This window comes from Oncorhynchus nerka, linkage group LG23 (assembly GCF_034236695.1).
Source record: "Oncorhynchus nerka isolate Pitt River linkage group LG23, Oner_Uvic_2.0, whole genome shotgun sequence".
NCBI lineage: Eukaryota > Metazoa > Chordata > Actinopteri > Salmoniformes > Salmonidae > Oncorhynchus > Oncorhynchus nerka.
In genome coordinates this window covers 32,490,004-32,511,577 of record NC_088418.1, presented here as the reverse complement: position 1 = coordinate 32,511,577, position 21,574 = coordinate 32,490,004, and the positions used below count along the sequence as shown (strand labels likewise).

The following is a 21,574-nucleotide window of genomic DNA, read 5'->3' as shown; positions in this document are numbered from 1 at the left end:
AGTGGATGGTCGAAGACAGCCCTGAACAGAACCCAGCTCTTCCTCTCCCAGATGGCCGTAGCCCACTCCATCACCCGCCCAGTTAGCAGGGAAATGACCATGGCAACCTTGGACCTCTCAGTGGTGGGGGCTCCCATCTGATGGGAGAAATAGAGGGAGCACTGGAGTAGGAAGCCACAGCATTTGGATGGAGTCCTGTCATATTTGTCCGGGAGGGACAGTCGGGCATCGTTAACCTGGGCGGAGTGCTGGGTAGGCTGGGGGACTGGCTCGCTGGGATGACTTGTGGTAGGAGGCCCTCTGCTAGTTGGAGGTGAATCCTCTCGGGTGGTGTCTTGCCGTTTGAGGACCCGGAGGACCTCATCCATAGCCGCACCCAGTTGTGCAAGCTGATTGTGGTGTTGGCGGAGTAGGTGTCCCTGTTCGCCGACGGTCTGGGAGATGTCTTTCTCTTCTGCTTCTTCCATATAGAGAGGCAGTATTCTGTAACAAATACACTGCGAGTCAGGAAGCAGGTGCAGAAAATGAGTTTAATGATAAGAATAAAGCAGATAAGCAAAACAGGAGACGGACTGAACGTGACCAAAACCAATACTGACTGAGGCTACTGAGGGCTAAATAAAGGGAGAGTAATCCAGGTGATGATGAGGTCCAGGTGTGGGTAACGATGGGTAGCAGGTGTGCGTAATGATGGTTGCCAGAACCGGTGGTTAGTAGACCGGCCACGGCGAGTGCTGGAGCGGGGAGCAGGAGTAGGCATGGCACAATCAAACCCGCAACCATAATGCACTAATCAGGCTCCAACCCACTGTTTCTCAGTCCATTACTGGGGGCCACCCTGAGTGAGCACATTTGTGTTATAGCCCCACACTAACACACCTGATTCTACTTATCAATTAATAGCAAGCACTTGAATCATGTGTAGTTCTTTCATACCTATACCTATTCCACCTTGTGTTATGTTACAGCAATTACAGCTGTGAGTCTTTCTGGGTATGTCTCTAAGAGCTTTCCACACCAGGATTGTGCAACATTAGCCCATTATTATTTTAAAAATTCTTCAAGCTCTGTCAAATTGGTTGTTGATCATTGTTAGTCAACCATTTCAGATCTTGCCATAGATTTTCAAGTAGATTTAAGTCAAAACTGTAACTCAGCCACTCACATTCACATTTACTGCGTTCTTGGTAAGCAATTCCAGTGTAGATTTGGCCTTGTTGTTTTAGTTTATTGTCCTGCTGAAAGGCAAATGAGTATCCCAGTGTGGTGGAAAGCAGACTGAATCATGTTTTCCTATAGGGTTTTTCCCGTGCTTCAGATTCTTTTGTATCCTGAAAAACTCCCCAGTCCTTAATGATTACAAGCATACCCATAACATGATGCAGTCACCACTATGATTGAAAATATGGAGAGTGGTACTCAGTAATGTGTTGTATTGGATTTGCCACAAACGTAACGCTTTGTATTCAGGAAAAAAATGTATTGCTTTGCCAGATTGTTTGCGGTATTACTTTAATGCCTTGTTGCAAACAGGATGCATGTTTAGGAATATTTTTATTATGTACAGGATTCGTTCTTTTCACTCTGTCAATAAAGTTCGTATTGTGGAGTAACTACAATGTTGTTGATCCATCCTCAGTTTAACATTATGGGGTATTGAGTGTAGGTGATAAAACATATGAATTTAATCCATTTTAAAGTCAGGCTTTAACACAAAAAAAATTGGAAACAGTCAAAGGGTGTGAATACCTTCTAAAGGCACTGTATGCTAGTGCTGGGCTAGGACAAAAATATGCACCTCCCTAGAATGAGTTGCTCTTACCAACTAAGCCATATTTACATCACCAACCACTGTACCCTCTTGGATGTTCCAATAGTGCTACAAGAGCTCCAAGGAGCAGATGCCGCTGTTGGACGTGAGCCTGCTGGGATGCAGCGTGGTCTACAAGGAGAAGCAGCCCAAGAGGAAGGAGCACAAGCTGAAAATCATCCCCATGGGAGGAGAGGCCATCGTTCTGGGCCTGCAGAGCAAGGAGCAGACAGAGCTGTGGCTCAAGGTATAGGGACTGGAGATGGAGAGACTATTGGTGGGGGTTGGAGTCAGACTGTATTGTTGTCACCGCAGTGTTTGAGTCAATTCCATTTTAATTCAGTCAATTCAGGTCATAAACAGAATTTCTCATTTACATTTTCAGAATTTGCTTTTCAATTAGGAAAATTTGAATTTCTGTTGATTTCCTGAATTAAAATGGACTAAATCCCCAACCCTGATAGTTACAATAATGTCAATGAGGATAATGGATTGGATTGATATATAGCTTTTCCAGATGCTCAGAAAGGGAAGGGAGAACATACCTATTGGTCTTGTTTCCTTGTCTCCCCCATCAGGTGATCCAGGAAATCAGCCCTAAACCAACAGAGGGCTCTGAGATGCAGCACTTTGTGTCCGACTCCTCACGACTCATTTGCACTAAGGTAGAACACCATCAATAGAACACAATTAATTTATTTACTGGTAGTTATGACTATTGGGTGAGATTGGTTATAGTCTCTCATGGACAGAGACACATAACATAACTGGTATCGTAGCGTATGTGAACAGACTGTGGGATGCGATGAGTAACAAGGAACTTTTTTTTTCGTCACCGATCATTTGGTGTTCGCATCTTTAACATTTAACAAAGGAAGGGACATAAAGTGCCTTCAGAAAGTGTTTATACCCCATGACGTATTCCACATTTTGTTGATACAGCCTGAATTAAAAATGGGTTAAATTGTATTTTTCTTTTCTCACTTATATACAAAAGAATATTAAATAAAATCAAGCCGAACAGTTCAAGAAAGAGGACGAAACCGTAGACAAAAGCGTACGTTTCATTTATGTTTTACACAATACCCCATAATGAGAAAGTGAAAACATGCTTTTAGAAATGTTTGCAAACGTATTTAAAATGAAATACAGAAATATCTCATTCATATAAATATTCACACACCGGAGTCTATACGCATAAGAATCACCTTTGGCAGTGATTACAGTTGTGATTACAGTTGTGGGTAAGTATCTAAGAGCTTTGCACACCTGGATAGTACAATATTGGCACTTTATTATTTTTTAAAACACTTCAAGTTCTGTCAAGTTGGTTGTTAATCATTGCTAAGAATCCATTTTCATGTCATGCCATAGATTTTCAAGTCGATTTAAGTCAAAACTGTAACTAGGCCACTCAGGAACATTCATTGTCATCTTGATAAGCAACTGCAGTGTATATTTGGCTTTGTGTTTTAGGTTATTGAACTGCTGAATGGTGAATGTGTCTCTGTGTCTGTTGGAAAACAGACTGAACCAGGTTTTCCTCTAGGATTTTCCGTTTCTCCCCAGTCCATGCCGATGACAAGCATACCCCATAACATGATGCAGCCAACACCATTTGAAAACATAAGGACTGGTACTCAGTGATGTTATGTTGGATTTGCCCCAAATTTAACGCTTTCTATTCAGGACATAAAGTTCATTTCTTTGCCATGTTTTTTGCAGTTTTACTTTAGTGCCTTATTGCAAACAGGTTGCATGTTTTAAAATATTTTTATTCTGTACAGGCTTCCTACTTTTCACTCCTACTTTTCACTCATTTAGGTTAGTATTGTAGAGTAACTACAATGTTGTGGATCCATCCTCAGTTTTCTGTTTAAACTGTTTAAAAGTCACCATTCACCTCATGTGAAATCTCTGAGAGGTTTCCTTCCTCTCCGGCAACTGAATTAGGAAGTATCTTTGTAGTGACTGGGTGTATTGATACACCATCCAAAGTGTAATTAATAACTTCACCATGCGCAAAGAGATATTATAAACTGGGTGGTTCAGGCCCTGAATGCTGATTGGCTGACAGCCATGGTATATCAGATCGTATACCACAGGTATGACAAAACATTTATTTTAGCTCTAAACTAAATTTGAGAGAAGTAAGCTTTTTGTGCATATAAAAAATGTCTGGGATCTTTTATTTCAGCTCTTGAAACATTGGCCCAACACTTTACATGCTGCGTTTATACTTTTGTTCAGTGTAGAAATTAGGCACCTTTTGGGGTTTGTTGTTTTTACCCATCTACCAATTAACTTGTAAATATTTTTTTAAATGTTGAAGACAATTCCACGTTCACATTATGGGGTATTGTGTGTAGGCCAGTGGAAAACAAAATCTACATTTAATCCATTTTAAATTCGGGTTGTAACAACAAAATATTGAAAAAGTCAAGGGGTGTGAATACTTGCAAGTGAATTGCAAATAGAGGGGGCTGGAGCTACCACCCTGCTTCCGCTCCACGTTCTAGTATATTTTCTAACACGTCTACCCCAGAACTTAATCAAGCAACTGATTCAATTACGCAATATTTTAGTTATGGGTTTCCGAGATTAGATTGGTTATAACTTGGTTATATGTTAAAGTTCCAAAGCTGCGGTCAAACAAGATTTTATCTGACTAGTGTAAGTACAAGTAACTATTTCATCATGGGGTTTCAATAGGGAACATGGGACATGCTTTCTGTTCCCTTGTTGCTGGGAGCTTGTAGAAAGGGCCTGATTGAATCAGATGACGTAAGTGCTGGGCTCGAACAAAAATGCCCACACCTTGGGGGTCCGGCAGCAATGGATTGAAAACCACAATCAATTGTCAATCATGATTCACAAGAGTTGTGTACAATTGTTTATGTTTGAGTAGAGTCTGTGTGTGCGGTAAGTGTGTGTGTGATTAAGTTGTGTGTGTGTGTATATAGTAAATGTGTGTGTGGTGGTCTCTATACGCAGGGGGAGCTCAGTGAGAGGTACTCAGTTACTTCTGAAAGTGGCAGCAGCACAGACAGCCACGCTGAGACCCTTGAAACTAAAGATGGTGAGTAACGTCTCAGCTCTGATCCTCACCAATTATGGGGAAGTTGCCACTAGAGGCTTGGGGTTAGGATTGGGGGAGAAGAAGCTGATCCATCCTAGATCTGTACCTAGGGAACGCTTCCCCCCCAGAGTGACCCTAACTGGAGGAGTTCGCTGATAATAATGTTAAGTTTTTTGGGGGATTACTCATGGGTTAATTTAACCATAGTTGGGGTTTTATTAACTTGCATGCTGGGTTGACCCAGCAGCTGGGTCTTTTTTAATGCAATCCATAGGTTATTTTTAGGTGGTGTGGCCTATTAGGGGAATTGTTTCATATAGTTATTTTTGGCCACCCGTGACAATACATGTCATTCTTGTTCATCATGTTAAGTTTGTGCAATGCAAATATAAATTTTCATAGAATATTTCATTTTTTAAATTATTAATAACATTGAAATGTACATTTATTGCAACAAAGTGGTAACTATCCCAACATTGGGCTATGCATAGGCTCTTGAAGAACCAATTAAAGCTACAAAAGTATCCGTGTTCAACCTTAACATGTGATACAATACAATACAACAGATGATACAAAACAACAGAACAGATGAACCAGAATGACATTTATAATCATGGGTGGCCAAAACAAGTATCTGAAAGCCACGCCCCCAGTAAACCAGGCCTCCAGTCTTCTGATCTGATCTGCTGGGTCATATCTCAAGAACCCAGTATCAGTAACCCAGCCTCAACAACCCAACCTTGCTCTTTTAAAGAAAATAACCCAACTATTTGACCCACTGCCTGCTACCCAGCAGTTGGACCATCCAAACAACACATCATTTTCTTTAATGTACCCTTACTCTTAAATTGAAGACAGTAAGGATAACGTTACCAAGTGTCAATTATAAAGTAAAGTGGCTAGGTTTCCATCCAATTGGTGAGAGATTGTAATGTGAATATTCTAAAATCCACATAAAAACACATTTCCCCACGTTTAGTTTTTTGCCCTAGCACTACACAGCTGATTCAAATAATGAAAGCTTGATGATGAGTTGGTTATTTGAATCAGCTGTGTAATGCTAGGGCAAAAATCAAAATATGCACCCAGGGGGTGCCCCAGGACAGAATTTGGAAAACCGTGCTTTAGACATCAGCTCGCAGATACAGTGCAGGTATAGCCTAATGCATGATGAGATTATTATGAATGAAAGAGCAAGATTTTTAATTGTCAAACGGTAGCCAAGCATCGATCATCATGTCACCAGAATAAGACCCTCAATATTTATCACCCTGTACTTTCACCACCCTGTGAAGTTCATCATAATTTATTTAACCTAGTAAACTGCATGCTTTTCCGAGTCACAGTGAAAAGACCACACAACATATCATGGTGTGACTCCAAGTTTACTTTGATATGATGGTTATTATATCAATATTTACATGATGGTTATTGGTTATTTCTCACATAATTAATTTTACATACACAAAAAGAACCCACCTTGTCTAGCATATTTTGTTTTGTCGACATTCGGAAAGTTTACTGCCAAATTTGCTGTTTCCATCAGGCCTGTTGCAACATTTTTTATCCGACATGTACTTTACTCGCATAAAAAGGTTAGATGTAAACCCGATTAAAGTAGCTAAGTACTTTCTTGAGCCAATCGATTTTGGGAGATTGCCGATTATGAATATATAAATATACTCTAGTAATGATCTTAACACAGTTTAGTGTAGCATGCATATTTTGTCTAGTACACGATGAACAGTAGGTGACATTGTTTGTAAGAGTAACTCTTCAGTTATTTTTCAGTCGAGGTGGTATCATAAGTTTTACTTTTGAGTTACCGGAAAACTTCAATTAAACACAGTCTCAAATAGCTGTCACTTTTAATAGCTGGTCAACCGCACACGTTTCAGCAAATAAACACCTGTTTCAAATAATCTTAGGGTCTAAATTAATTGCTTATGAGGTTACCATGAATTACCATCGTTTTTTAAAGGAGGTTTAATGTTTGATTTGCTAAATTAAATAATTCAGTAATTCAAAGAAATTATGGCAATCACCCATTTTATCACCAATACGAAAATGCTAGCCATTGGCTTCTAACAGCTGATAACTGCTAGTACTCGCTTGACATTATCAAGCACAAAAACAGTCAACAACTTCAGGAGTACAATTGTCTGATCGCCCTCTAGTGGCCAAAGTATGAAAATGCACTGTCTTAGAGGAGAATAATTATTCTGTCAAGGAAATTTTTAATTTTTTTATTGTTTTAGTAGAGGCAATAATAACACGTTAGGGCAGGAAATGAAGAAATGTATTAACATCCTGGAAGTGAACGTTGGAATTAAACAATTACCTATGTGAATGAAATAAGACGCCTGGCTCAAATAGAAGCCTGTCTCTCAGTGCCTGTTGTGTTCAGTGATTTAAGAAAATAAATGCCCGGGTTATTAATTTAAGTTTTACGTTATGTTTCCATGATTAGACTGAGGACAACACAGTAACTGTCACTACTAGGTGTTTAAAGTCCAGGAATTTTAGAATGGTCCATTTCTAAATGGTTGTTATTGGTTTCAATCACCTTAGTAAGTAATTTGAGAGAATATAGCAGTCTTGTGGATGAATTTGCATCACTCCCATTAACATCAATCCAACCACATAATGTAATGCTCTGCTTAACCTTGTTCTTGATTGTTTACAGAAGTAATTGCTTGTTGGGTCTCTTGGTTTAGAACCTTTTTCTGCCTTCATCCTTTACAGTGAAGAAGAAATACAGTGCAGGTCTGAAGTTCAGTAACTTAATGAACATTGGCAAGAAGAAGACCTCTTCCTTAGACAGTCCGGAGAAATGTGTCGACACCTCAGGTGAGTGGAGATGGCCTCCAGAGCTAGGCAAATCAGCCATTACCCTGTTAACATACAGTACAGCCAAAGTCACTGGAAAGGATTCAAACAAACCGCAACGCAGTGCGATGTCTGCACATTGAGGTTTGTTTGAATCCAGACCTCTCTCTTTTTCACTTTCTTTTTCTTGTCTCCTTATTCACCTGCTCTTTGTCTCTGTCATTCCGTCTTCTCTATCTGGTCTTCACTTTCCTTTCCCCTCCTTCTTTCCTTTCAATTTGTTGGCATGAAATTACATTTTACCGGGGGTTGCTGAAGATATCGGAGGATGGGCTCAATGTAATGGCTGCAAAGAAAGTAATGGAACGGTATCAAGCACATGGAAACCATGTCTTTTTTGTGTTTGATACACGTCCATCTATTCTATTCCAGTGGTTACGATGACCCCATCCTCCTATACCTCTACCCGCCAGCCTCCTCTAAATCTTACACGGTCAAAGCAAACATAGGCCCGTTTGCAACCAAGACGCAGAACTTAACACGCAGCTGTGTATAAGCGCTGGATTTCTTAAAGCACTACTAACATGGATGTTAAAACAAAATTGTTTGTGACTGAAATCCCAGACTAAACCAGCAGATCGGTTGATCTCATGTTGTTACCGTGTCAAGCGAGTCTGATACCAGACAGCTGTGTCCAGGTTCTCTACTCCTGCCCCACAAAAAGTATTGACCTATCGGTAACATTGAAAATCGCAAGGCTGGCAATTCATAATAAATACTTATTGTATTTTCATACAAACAGTTCATCTTGAATTTCAAACTTAATTAGAATATAATTTGTGTCATTTGAAATACTTTTATCAGACTATGAGTTAATGAAAACAGAGATATTAACTGAATCATGATTGTCTGTTTATGGTTACAAATTTTAGATGTGGACAGTTCAGAGAGATTTATTTTTCAACCCTTGATAAAAATTACAATACCATATTAAGACAAGTTGTTATTAATGTATTACATTAATTAGAAATGAAAAAGTAAGTACACCAATATATGAGTTTTCCATTCATAAAAATGTACAAGGTAAATTGCCATCGTAGATGTGCCGTGGTTGTAACGTAGACGCTGGGAGTTGGGGCGCAAGTCCAGGTGGTGAGTTTAATAATAAACTAAACATGGAACAATACAAGAAACAAGAGTAGGGACATGAAACAACATCAATACTGCCAGGGAGGAATCAGACTTGTGGAGATCTACAATTATTTTTCTGAGGTCTTGGCTGATTTCTTTTGGTTTTCCCATGATGTCAAGCAAAGAGGCACTGAGTTTGAAGGTAGGCCTTGAAACACATCCACAGGTACACCTTCAGTTGACTCAAATTATGTCAATTAGCCTATTAGAAGCTTCTAAAGCAATGACATAATTTCCTGGAATTTCCCAAGCTGTTTAAAGGCAAAGTCAACTTAGTGTATGTACACTTCTGACCCACTGGAATTGTGATACAGTGAATTATAAGTGAAATAATATGTCTGTAAACAATTGTTGGAAAAAGTACTTGTGTCATGCACAAAGTAGATGTCCTAACCGTCTTGCCATAACTGTAGTTTGTTAACAAGACATTTTTGGAGTGGTTGAAAAATAAGTTTTAATGACTCCAACCTAAGTGTATGTAAACTTCCGACTTCAACTGTAGATAACTCTCTCTTAAACTTCTCAAAGAGTAGGTTTTATTTGTACCAATGATAAGATCCACCAGAGCTGGAAAGTATATTGAAAAAGGTTGGCAGCAACCAGGACTTGGAAGTCAACACATCAGCTTTACAGAGTGGTAATACATTGGCCAATAGTGGTGGCAATTGAGATCAGCTTTGCTTTGTGATCTTAGCGCGTGTTGACGGTTTAACGATGATATGGAATGGCCCTTAAGAACTTATTAAATGTATTATGACGGAAAGGAAAGTATAATATACAATGAATGATCACAATTAGTTGTACAGTCGTAGCCAAAGGTTTTGAGAATGACACAAATATTAATTTCCACACAGTTTGCTGCTTCAGTGTCTTTAGAAATTGTTGTCAGATGTTACTATGTAATACTGAAGTATACAGTCAATTTAAATCATTTTGTTAGTTCCTAATCTATGGATTTCACATGACTGGGAATACAGATATGCATCGGTTGGTCATAGATTCCGAAAAAAGTGTGGATCAGGAAAAACAGCTAGTGGATCAGAAAACCATTCTGTATTCCAGCGTGAGAAAATATCCATCCCCTCTGTAATAAAGATTTGCATGCATCTATAATCACATTTGCGTAGTGGCATATAGTTGAGCAGACACGTTTTTAGGATTTCAATTTTTTTATTTTTTTTTATTAAAAAAGCTATCTTAAACCAAGCTGTTCAAAATATTGAGTGAAAGTAGAAGGAAAAGCATTAGCCTTGAAAATGTAAATTGGATTGTTTGAATCGTTACCTCACATAAACAAATGAAGTTCAAATTTATTTCCTTGTTTTTTCTTCTTCTAGAAAGCAAACTTTAACGGTTGGACTTGGCGACTCTCTCCAGCATTTCATAAGTGTCAAGGGCTTTTATTGACAATTACATGAAGTTGATGCAAAGAGTCAATATTTGCAGTGTTGACCCTTCTTTTTCAAGACCTCTGCAATCCACCCTGGCGTGCTGTCAATTAACTTCTGGGCCACATCCTGACTGATGGCAGCCCATTCTTGCATAATCAATGCTTGGAGTTTGTCAGAATATGTGGGTTTTTGTTTGTCCACCCGCCTCTTGAGGATTGACCACAAGTTCTCAATGGGATTAAGGTCTGGGGAGTTTCCCTGCCATGGACCCAAAATATTGATGTTCCTGGATGTTTGGGAGAAGTTGCTTTTGGAGGATGTGTTGGTACCATTCTTTATTCATGGCTGTGTTCTTAGGCAAAATTGTGAGTGAGCCCACTCTCTTGGCTGAGAAGCAACCCCACACATGAATGGTCTCAGGATGCTTTACTCTTGGCATGACACAGGACTGATGGTAGCGCTCACCATCTCCGGACAAGCTTTTTTTCCCAGATGCCCCAAACAATCGGAAAGGGGATTAATCAGAGAAAATGACTTTACCCCAGTCCTCAGCAATCCAATCCCTGTACCTTTTGCAGAATATCAGTCTGTCCCTGATGTTTTTCCTGGAGAGAAGTGGCTTCTTTGCTGCCCTTCTTAACACCAGGCCATCCTCCAAAAGTCTCCGCCTCACTGTGTGTGCAGATGTACTCACACCTGCCTGCTGCAATTCCCTGAGCAAGCTCTGTACTGGTGGTGCCCCAATCCCACAGCTGAATCAACTTTAGGAGACGGTCCTGGTGCTTGCTGGACTTTCTTGGGTGCCCTGAAGCCTTCTTCACAACAATTGAACCTCTCTCCTTGAAGTTCTTGATGATCCGATAAATGGTTGTTTTTTTTGCACCACCAGGTGCAATCTTACTGGCAGCAATATCCTTGCCTGTGAAGCCCTTTTTGTGCAAAGCAATGATGACGGCACGTGTTTCCTTGCAGGTAACCATGGTTGACAGAGGAAGAACAATGATTCCAAACACCACCCTCCTTTTGAAGCTTCCAGTCTGTTATTCGAACTCAATCAGCATGACCGAGTGATCTCCAGCCTTGTCCTCGTCAACACTCACAAATCAAATCAAATCAAATTTTATTTGTCACATACACATGGTTAGCAGATGTTAATGCGAGTGTAGCGAAATGCTTGTGCTTCTAGTTCCGACAATGCAGTGATAACCAACAAGTAATCTAACTAACAATTCCAAAACTACTGTCTTATACACAGTGTAAGGGGATAAGGAATATGTACATAAGGATATATGAATGAGTGATGGTACAGAGCAGCATACAGTAGATGGTATCGAGTACAGTATATACATATGAGATGAGTATGTAGACAAAGTAAACAAAGTGGCATAGTTAAAGTGGCTAGTGATACATGTATTACATAAGGATGCAGTCGATGATCTAGAGTACAGTATATACGTATGCATATGAGATGAATAATGTAGGGTAAGTAACATTATATAAGGTAGCATTGGTTAAAGTGGCTAGTGATATATTTACATCATTTCCCATCAATTCCCATTATTAAAGTGGCTGGAGTTGGGTCAGTGTCAATGACAGTGTGTTGGCAGCAGCCACTCAATGTTAGTGGTGGCTGTTTAACAGTCTGATGGCCTTGAGATAGAAGCTGTTTTTCAGTCTCTCGGTCCCAGCTTTGATGCACCTGTACTGACCTCGCCTTCTGGATGATAGCGGGGTGAACAGGCAGTGGTTCGGGTGGTTGATGTCCTTGATGATCTTTATGGCCTTCCTGTAACATCGGGTGGTGTAGGTGTCCTGGAGGGCAGGTAGTTTGCCCCCGGTGATGCGTTGTGCAGACCTCACTACCCTCTGGAGAGCCTTACGGTTGAGGGCGGAGCAGTTGCCGTACCAGGCGGTGATACAGCCCGCCAGGATGCTCTCGATTGTGCATCTGTAGAAGTTTGTGAGTGCTTTTGGTGACAAGCCGAATTTCTTCAGCCTCCTGAGGTTGAAGAGGCGCTGCTGCGCCTTCTTCACGACGCTGTCAGTGTGAGTGGACCAATTCAGTTTGTCTGTGATGTGTATGCCGAGGAACTTAAAACTTGCTACCCTCTCCACTACTGTTCCATCGATGTGGATAGGGGGGTGTTCCCTCTGCTGTTTCCTGAAGTCCACAATCATCTCCTTAGTTTTGTTGACGTTGAGTGTGAGGTTATTTTCCTGACACCACACTCCGAGGGCCCTCACCTCCTCCCTGTAGGCCGTCTCGTCGTTGTTGGTAATCAAGCCTACCACTGTTGTGTCGTCCGCGAACTTGATGATTGAGTTGGAGGCGTGCGTGGCCACGCAGTCGTGGGTGAACAGGGAGTACAGGAGAGGGCTCAGAACGCACCCTTGTGGGGCCCCGTGTTGAGGATCAGCGGGGAGGAGATGTTGTTGCCTACCCTCACCACCTGGGGGCGGCCCGTCAGGAAGTCCAGTACCCAGTTGCACAGGGCGGGGTCGAGACCCAGGGTCTCGAGCTTGATGACGAGCTTGGAGGGTACTATGGTGTTGAATGCCGAGCTGTAGTCGATGAACAGCATTCTCACATAGGTATTCCTCTTGTCCAGGTGGGTTAGGGCAGTGTGCAGTGTGGTTGAGATTGCATCGTCTGTGGACCTATTTGGGCGGTAAGCAAATTGGAGTGGGTCTAGGGTGTCAGGTAGGGTGGAGGTGATATGGTCCTTGACTAGTCTCTCAAAGCACTTCATGATGACGGAAGTGAGTGCTACGGGGCGGTAGTCGTTTAGCTCAGTTACCTTCGCTTTCTTGGGAACAGGAACAATGGTGGCCCTCTTGAAGCATGTGGGAACAGCAGACAGGTATAGGGATTGATTGAATAACACCTGTGTTAACAAGGGAATCACTGACATGATGTCAGCTGTTCCTTTTGTGGCAAGGCTGAAATGCAGTGGAAATGTTTTTGGGGGATTCAGTTAATTTGCATGGCAAAGAGGGACTTTGCAATTAATTGCAATTTATCTGATCACCCTTCATAACATTCTGGAGTATATGCAAATTGCCATCATACAAACTGGGGCAGCAGACTTTGAAAATGTAATATTTGTGTCATTTTCAAAACTTTTGGCCATGACTGTACAGTACAGTAATTACAGGGATAACAAATTCTCTCTTTCACCATTTCTTTCTCACAATCTCCCCCCTCTCTCTGTCCCTCACCACACAATAATTCAATTTATTTCAATTCAGTAGACTTAATTGATATGTCAACAAGTTAAACTTACATTGACAAAGTAAACATATAACAATACGGTCTCTCTCTCAGGTTACCTCAACGTGCTGGTTAACAGTCATTGGAGGAGCCACTGGTGTCTGATAAAAAATGGGCAGCTGTGGTTTTACCAGGACAAGGGCAAGACTAAAGTGGCCCAGCAGCCTGTGCCTCTGGAGGGATGCATGGTCTTGCCAGACCCCAGCCCTGAGCACCTCTACTCCTTCCGGATCCAGATGGATGGGGCACAGCTAGCCACACTAGAGGTAGGAGGGGGAGGTAGGCAGGCATGTGAGAAGGTAGGCGCTATAGAAAGAAAGTAGAGACCTTATTGATCCGAACTTGGGAAAATGTTGTATCAGTTATCACCAGAAAAAAGACCCGTATCAATGAAAACACATGTTCAAAAACACATACGAACTCACGTAAGTCATTGCATGTTAAATAGCAAATTACAACACAAACTCACATCTTTAGCCTTAACACTGGATTATTGCATGCTGTACCATTCCATATAAGCATTAATTCTACGGAAATCAGTAATCAAGAAAGCTCTTGTAAAAGCCCTTTACTAAGTCCCTAGTACAGCAGGAGCTGACCTCATATGAGAACCTGGCCCCTGTCCCTCTCCGAAAATCTTACTGAGAACAGTCCCCATTCTGGAAACGCACGCACGACACGCACACACCAACCCCACCCGCCAGACACATGGCGCCTAGTGCAAAAAACACATACTAGCATTCCTAACACTGAGACTGCTGACGGTACAGTGCTCCTCCCAAGAACACTAAACACTTCAATTGTACTGTCTGACACACACTACAAATTCTGGCCCAGAGGAGTAAAGGGGAGGTGTGTGTGGGTTGGTTCTTCTATCCTTGTTGGGACCTAAAATCCCCCAAAATCCCCACAAGGATAGTAAAACAAGGAAAATTCTCCCTCGTGGGGACATCACCCATGACAGGACAGGCTATTTTAAGCTTAACGGTCAGGTTAAGGGATAGGGGTTAGGAAAAATAGGATTTTGAATGGAAATACATTCTAGGTCCCCACAAAGATAGAAGAACATGACACGTGTGCTTGCGTGTGTGTTTTTGTTTAACTATCCTTTTGGTTACCAGAATTCCTCACAAGGATAGTATTTTAGGCTTGGAGGTTAGGTTTAGAATTGGTGTTAGGGTTAGGTATAGTTTTAGGGTTAGGGGTTACGGTTAAGGTTAGGTTAGGGTTAGGGGTTAAGAAGAATAGGATATTGGATGGGAATCAATTATTTCGTACCCACAAGGATAGCAAAACAAAACTGTGTGTATGTGTAGGGGAGGTAGTGGATGTACTGGGATTTGTGAGCAAGAGGAACTCCCCTTTTTTTATTTAAGCTTCAGCACCAGCCTGCTTTGGGGCTCCCAAGTGGCGTGGCGGTCTAAGGCACTGCATCTCAGTGCTAGAGGCGTCACTACAGACCCTGGTTTGATTCCAGGCTGTATCACAACCGGCCGTGATTGGGAGTCCCATAGGGCGGTGCACAATTGGCCCAGCGTCGTCCTGGTTAAGGTTTGGCCGGAGTAGGCCCGCCATTGTAAATAAGAATTTGTTCTTAACTGACTTGCCTAGTTAAATAAAATAAATTGTGCTGTTATAGTCAATGAAATTCCTTTTTTAGTTTTATTTAATAGACTTTAAAAACTAAAATGAGAAAATGTGCTGCAGAAAATTTATAATTAACTAATTTCCTGGGAATAGATTTTTTATTTATTTAGGGTGATCTTCAGACTAAAGCCTTGACATGACTGCCACCTGTTGGTTCATCTACGTATTTTTTATGTTATAATCAAGGCTATGTTTTCAAAAGGCTGTGTTTTCAAAATGCTCTCCGCTCCTCTCCTGTTTCCTGTCCTCTCCCTCTCCTCTTCTGTCCTTACCCCTCCCATCTCTCCTCCCCTCTTCCCTTGTTCTCTCCTCTATGCCACTTTCCACTCCCAGGCCAAGTCGTCAGCTGATATGGGTCACTGGCTGGGTCTTCTGCTATCTCAGACTGGGACTAAGACAGACCCTGAAGAACTCACCTATGACTATGTCAACTCTGAGAGGATCTCCAGCATAGTCAATGCAGCCAAGACCTCCTTGTAGTTAGTTAATTCATCACAGTGTTTGTGTGTGTGTGTGTGTGTGTGTGTGTGTGTGTGTGTGTGTGTGTGTGTGTGTGTGTGTGTGTGTGTGTGTGTGTGTGTGTGTGTGTGGTTAGCTGTACAGGATTGTGTGAGAGAAAGCTTTTACAGTAATATGTGTGTCTATTCTTCAGTCTGATGCAGGGGAGGTACTCAGAGCCTAGCACCTACAAAGACAGCCTTTCCTCGGCTCCCCACGGTTCAGATGACATTTATGACGATGTGGCTTCTATAGAGGGCGAACTAGAGGTGAGCTCACCACATCACTACAACAACAAATTCAAGAGTATTAATTCAGCCACGTACACACAGTTTATACCACTGATGCACAACCCATTTGACACAACAACACAATGTCTGCCCTGAAAAGGTCACACAGCGTTCGTGAGACACACAGCACAATGGTTGTGCAAACATTTGTGTGCAGACAAACTCACCATTGTATGACAGAAATATCTGTGTCCAATGTGTTGTACATCAATTGTATAACCTGAGTGTGTATGGGGTGTGTATAACTTAGTGTGTATAGCTTCTTGCTCTTTCAGGTTGTACTCTAGTTTGGAGTGCAGAGAGCTAATGGAAACATAATGTATCTCTGAGTGTGTTGATACGTGCTACATTTGCTCACAGCAAATTGGCCAGTGTTAACTAGTGTTGATTTTTTAGTGTAACATTTCTAGTGTTGATTCAAATCAAATGTTATTAGTCACATGCTCCGAATACAATACAGTGAAATGCTTACTTATGGGCCCCTAACCAACAATGCAGTTTTAAAGAATAAGAAATAAAAGTAACTAGTAATTAAAGAGCAGCAGTAAAATAACAATAGCGAGACTATATACAGGGGGGTACCGGTACAGAGTCAATGTGCAGGGTCACCAGTTAGTTGAGGTAATATGTACATGTAGGTAGAGTTTTTAAAGTGACTATACATAGATGATGATAACAACAGAGAGTAGCAGCGGTGTAAAAGAAGGAGGGGAGGGGGGGGGGGGGGCAATGCAAATAGTCTATGTAGCCATTTTATTAAGTGTTCAGGAGTCTTATGGCTTGGGGGTAGAAGCTGTTTATAGAAGCCTCTTGGACCTAGACTTGGCACTCCGGTACCGCTTGCTGTGCGGTAGCAGAGAAAACAGTCTATGACTAGGGTGGCTGAGGTCTTTGACAATTTTTAGGGCCTTCCTCTGACACCGCCTGGTGTAGAGGTCCTGGATGGCAGGAAGCTTGGCCCCAGTGATGTACTGGGCCGTTTGCACTACCCTCTATAGTGCCTTGCAGTCGGAGGCCAAGCAGTTGCCATACCAAAACCACGGCCATCATTATCATATTTCCCAGCATGCTCTTTTGCTGGTTGATTTTTAGAATTGTTTATTTCAATATTTATGTTTTCGCATGATTGATGAATTAATAGGCTATTGTTTGCGAACAGCATCAGCTACCCAAACGATTCGTTCTCAAGTTTGAGTGTTGAGCAGAGACAGACTGAGTATGTTTTGGTTCTACAAAGCAGTGTCCATCGATAACATTCAATAATAAATTGATTGCTTTCATTCTTGGACCATACGATCATTTATCAGATCTAAACAAGTATTTTTCTTCTTTGTGCTGCACATGATAGACGGTGGCGAAGCATGTCTCCGGAGTATCGCATATTAATCCTGCTGTAGAATTCATTGCAGCAAGCAGGTCAAACGAACGATTAAAATGAACGGGTCACTAAAAAAAATGTATCATGACTCTCGAGTCAGTAAAAGGAGTTGTTCAAAAATAACGAATTGTTCACAATCTGCACATCACTAATATCTTAGTCTTCCCAACCTGGAAGTCATTCTGAATGCAAGTTGCGGATGAAATTAAATTCAAAATGTTGGATATCCCCACACTGGCTGGATTACAATAGGAATTACACATCACTTTGTAAGTCATTATAATGTGAGTTTCAAACCTGAAAACCATGAGTTTCAGGCCACTATATTAGGGTAAAACTCAGCCCTCGGAATCAAATCAAATCAAAGTTTATTTGTCACGTGCGCCGAATACAACAGGTGTAGAACCCCTCGCCCACAGCCAATAAAATTGCAGGGCTCCAAATACAAATCAACAGAAATCTCATGATTCAAATTTCTCAAACATACAGAATTAGGCACCATTTTAAAGATACAATTCTCGTTAATCCAGCCACAGTGTCTGATTTCAAAAAAGAAAGAAAGCTCCACAAACGATTATGTTAGGTCACCACCAACTCACAGAAAAACGCAGCCATTTACCCAGCCGAAGAGAGGAGTCACAAAAGCACAAATACAGATAAAATTAATCACTAACCTTTTATGATCTTCATCAGATGACACTCATAGGACTTCGTGTTACACAATACATGTATGTTTTGTTCGGTAAAGTTCATATTTATATCCAAAAAATCTTATTTTACACTGGCGTGTTAGATTCAGTAAATCCAAAACATGCAGTGATATTGCAGAGCCACATGAATTCACAGAAATACTCATAATAAATGTTGATGAAAATGCAGCTATTATACATGAAACTTTAGATACACTTCTCCTTAATGCAACCGCTGTGTCAGATTTTTAAAAAACTGAGAACGGCGCTCAGAGCCCAAACCAGCCAGAGAAATATCCGCCATGTTGGGTAGTCAACATTATTCATAAAAAGCATTATAAATATTAACTTACCTTTGATGATCTTCATCAGAATGCACTCCCAGAAATCGCAGTTCCACAATAAATGCTTGTTTTGTTCGATAATGTCCATCATTTATGTCAAATAGCCTCTTTTGTTAGGGCGTTTGGTAAACAATCCAAAAGCACGATCTGGTCCATTCGGACGAAACGTTCAAAAAGTTATATTACAGGTCGAAGAAACTTGTCAAACTAAGTATAGAATCAATCTTTAGGATGTTTTTATCATAAAAGTTCAATAATGTTCCAACCGGAAAATTCCATTGTCTGTAGAATTGCACTGGAACGAGAGCAACCTCTCAAGTGAAAGCACATGACTGAGATCGAGGCTGTAGGCAGACCCCTTAGTAAAACATCTCCCATCCGGCCCCCCTTCACATGAGCAACCTGAAACCCCGTTCTAAAGACGGCTGACATCTAGTGGAAGTCTTAGGAAGTGAAAGAATAACCAATATCCCACTGTGTACTCGATAGAGGTGAGTTCAAAAACTACAAACCTCAGATTTCTCACTTCCTGTTTGGATTTTTTCTCAGGTTTTTGCCTGCCATATGAGTTATATTATACTCACAGCCATCATTCAAACAGTTTTAGAAACTCCAGAGTGTTTTCTATCCAATACTATTAATACTATGCATATATTAGCAACTGGGACTGAGTAGAAGGCAGTTCACTCTGGGCACGCTATTCATCCAAAAGTGAAAATGCTGCCAGCCATCCCAAACAAGTTAATCTGGTGGTTCCCACTTTCAGTTTCGCGCAAATGCAACCATCTATCCATGGTTTCTGGTTAGGGTAATAGGTTAGGTTTTAATAGTCATAATTTGTACTACATCTCCTACACACTTCCTTCTGAACTCAGTCACCGTATCTGTGTATGCATCTAGATTTTTTTCACACGCTACCCAGAACATATCAGAGTCCTCGTGATTAAAATAATCCTGATGCATGGATTCCGATTGGTCAGACCAGTGTTGAATAGGATGAAACACGGGCACTTCCTGTTTGAGTTTCTGCCTATAGGATGGGAGGAACAAGATGGCGTCGTGGTCAGATTAGCCGAAAGTAGAGCGGGGGAGGGCCTTGTAAACATCCCGGAAGTTTGAATAGCAATGGTTGAGAGTCTTAGTAGCGCGAGTAGGACAGACAATTTCGTCAGCCTAGTCCTCAGGTTTGCTTTATTAAAATCCTCAGCTACAGTAAATGCAGCCTCAGGATATGTGGTTTCCAGTTTGCATAAAGTACAGTGTTGTTCTTTGAGGGCCGTCAAGGTTTCTGCTTGAGGTGAGATGTAAACGGCCGTGGCGATGACGGAGGAGAATTCTCTTGGTAGATAATATGGTCTGCATTTAATTGTGAGGTTGTCACGTTCTGACCTTTATTTCCTTTGTTTTGTCGTTATTTAGTATGGTCAGGGCATGAGTTGGGGTGGGCAGTCTGTTTGTTTTTCTATGATTTTGGGATTTCTATGTTTCAGCCTAGTATGGTTCTCAATCAGAGGCAAGTGTCGTTAGTTGTCTCTGATTGAGAATCATACTTAGGTAGCCTGGGTTTCACTGTTTGTTTGTGGGTGTTTGTTTCCGTGTCTGTGTATTTCATCACACGGTACTGTTTCGGTTTTCGTTTGTTTCACGTTTATAGTTTTTGTATTCATAGTGTTCAGTTTTTTTTTTAAATAAACAACCATGGACACTTACCACACTGCACATTGGTCCTTCAGACGAAGAGGAGGAGGAAAACCCTTACAGAGGTCTTCTAGGTCGGGTGAAGAAAATGACTTGAGTTCCTGTATGTTCCTATAATTGCACCATGAGTCATTAATCATGAAATACACCCCGCCGCCCTTCTGCTTCCCAGAGAGATATTTATTCCTGTCTGCGCGATGTACTGAGAATCCTGCTGGCTTTACTGACTCCGACAGAGTATCCCGAGAGAGCCATGATTCCATTAAACAAAGTGTGTTTCAGGCCCCGATGTCTCTCTAGGAAGGAATACTTGCTCTAAGGTCTTCAACTTTATTAACCAAAGACTGAACATTTGCGAGTAATATACTCGGAAGCAGTGGGTGGTGTGCGCACCTCCTAAGTCGAACCAGCAGGCCGCCTCGAGTGCCTCTCCTCCGCCGGCGATGTTTTTTGTTGGCCTCTGGGGGTAAGTTCTATTGCTCTGGGGAGAGTGTACAAAGGATCTGCTCCAGGGAATTCGTATTCCTGGTCGTAATGCTGGTACTTCTGGTGAGTTACCGCCACTAGTATCCAATAGTTTTTCTTGGCTGTATGTAATGACACAAAACATTTCCTGAGCTAATAATGTTAAAAATAGTACATAAAAAAACAAAACGCTGCAATGCTGCCATCTTCATCTGCGTCATGTTATCAGTGTGTGTGTGTGTCTGTTGGGACGTGTAAGTGTAAGTATGTCTGAGTGTGTAGGTAGTGTCCAGTGTGTGTGCATAGAGTCAGTGCAAGAGAGTTGGTACGAAAAAGGTTCAATGCAGTTAGCCATTTGATTAGCTATTTAGCATACTTATGGCTTGAGGGTAGAAGCTGTTCAGGGTCCTGTTTGGTCCAGACTTGGTGTACTGGTACCACTTGCCTTGCGGTAGCAGAGAGAATAGTCTATAACTTGGGTGGCTGGAGTCTTTTACATTTTTTGGGGCCTTCCTCTGACACTGCTGGATGACCACCCTCTGTAGCGCCTTACGGTCTGGTGCCTTGCAGTAAGCAATGATGCAGCCAGTCAAGATGCTCTCTGTAGCGGTACCCCCTGTATATAGCCTCACTACTGTTATTTTACTGCTGATCTTGAATGATTTGTTATTAAAAAATGTTACTTAACACTTATTTTTCTTAAATGCGTTGTTGGTTAAGTGCTTGTAAGTAAACATTTCACTGTAAGGTGAAGCCTGTTGTAGTCGGCCCACGTGACAAATCAAATTTGATTTGATTTATAACTTTATGAGGATCTGAGGGCCCATGCAAAAAATATAAAACCTCCAGTGGGGGTAGAGGCTCTGACGTGCCCTCTTCACAACTGTGTGGGTGTGTGTGGACCATGTTACTTCCTTAGTGATGTGAACACAGAGGAACTTAAAGATCTCGACCTGCTCCACTACAGCCTCATCAATGTGGATAGGGGCGTGTT

At 41.5% G+C, this 21,574-nt stretch overlaps 1 protein-coding gene across 1 annotated transcript in view; it reads left to right on the top strand.

Annotated features, from left to right (window-relative positions):
* Nucleotides 1-21,574, top strand: part of afap1l2 (actin filament associated protein 1-like 2) — a 139,305-nt gene that overhangs the window by 93,602 nt on the left and 24,129 nt on the right. Inside the window, 7 exon segments of the mRNA XM_029629768.2 lie at nt 1,878-2,057; nt 2,389-2,475; nt 4,805-4,889; nt 7,635-7,739; nt 13,626-13,837; nt 15,552-15,697; nt 15,871-15,985. Of these exon segments, the coding sequence (XP_029485628.2) occupies nt 1,878-2,057; nt 2,389-2,475; nt 4,805-4,889; nt 7,635-7,739; nt 13,626-13,837; nt 15,552-15,697; nt 15,871-15,985 (930 nt within the window).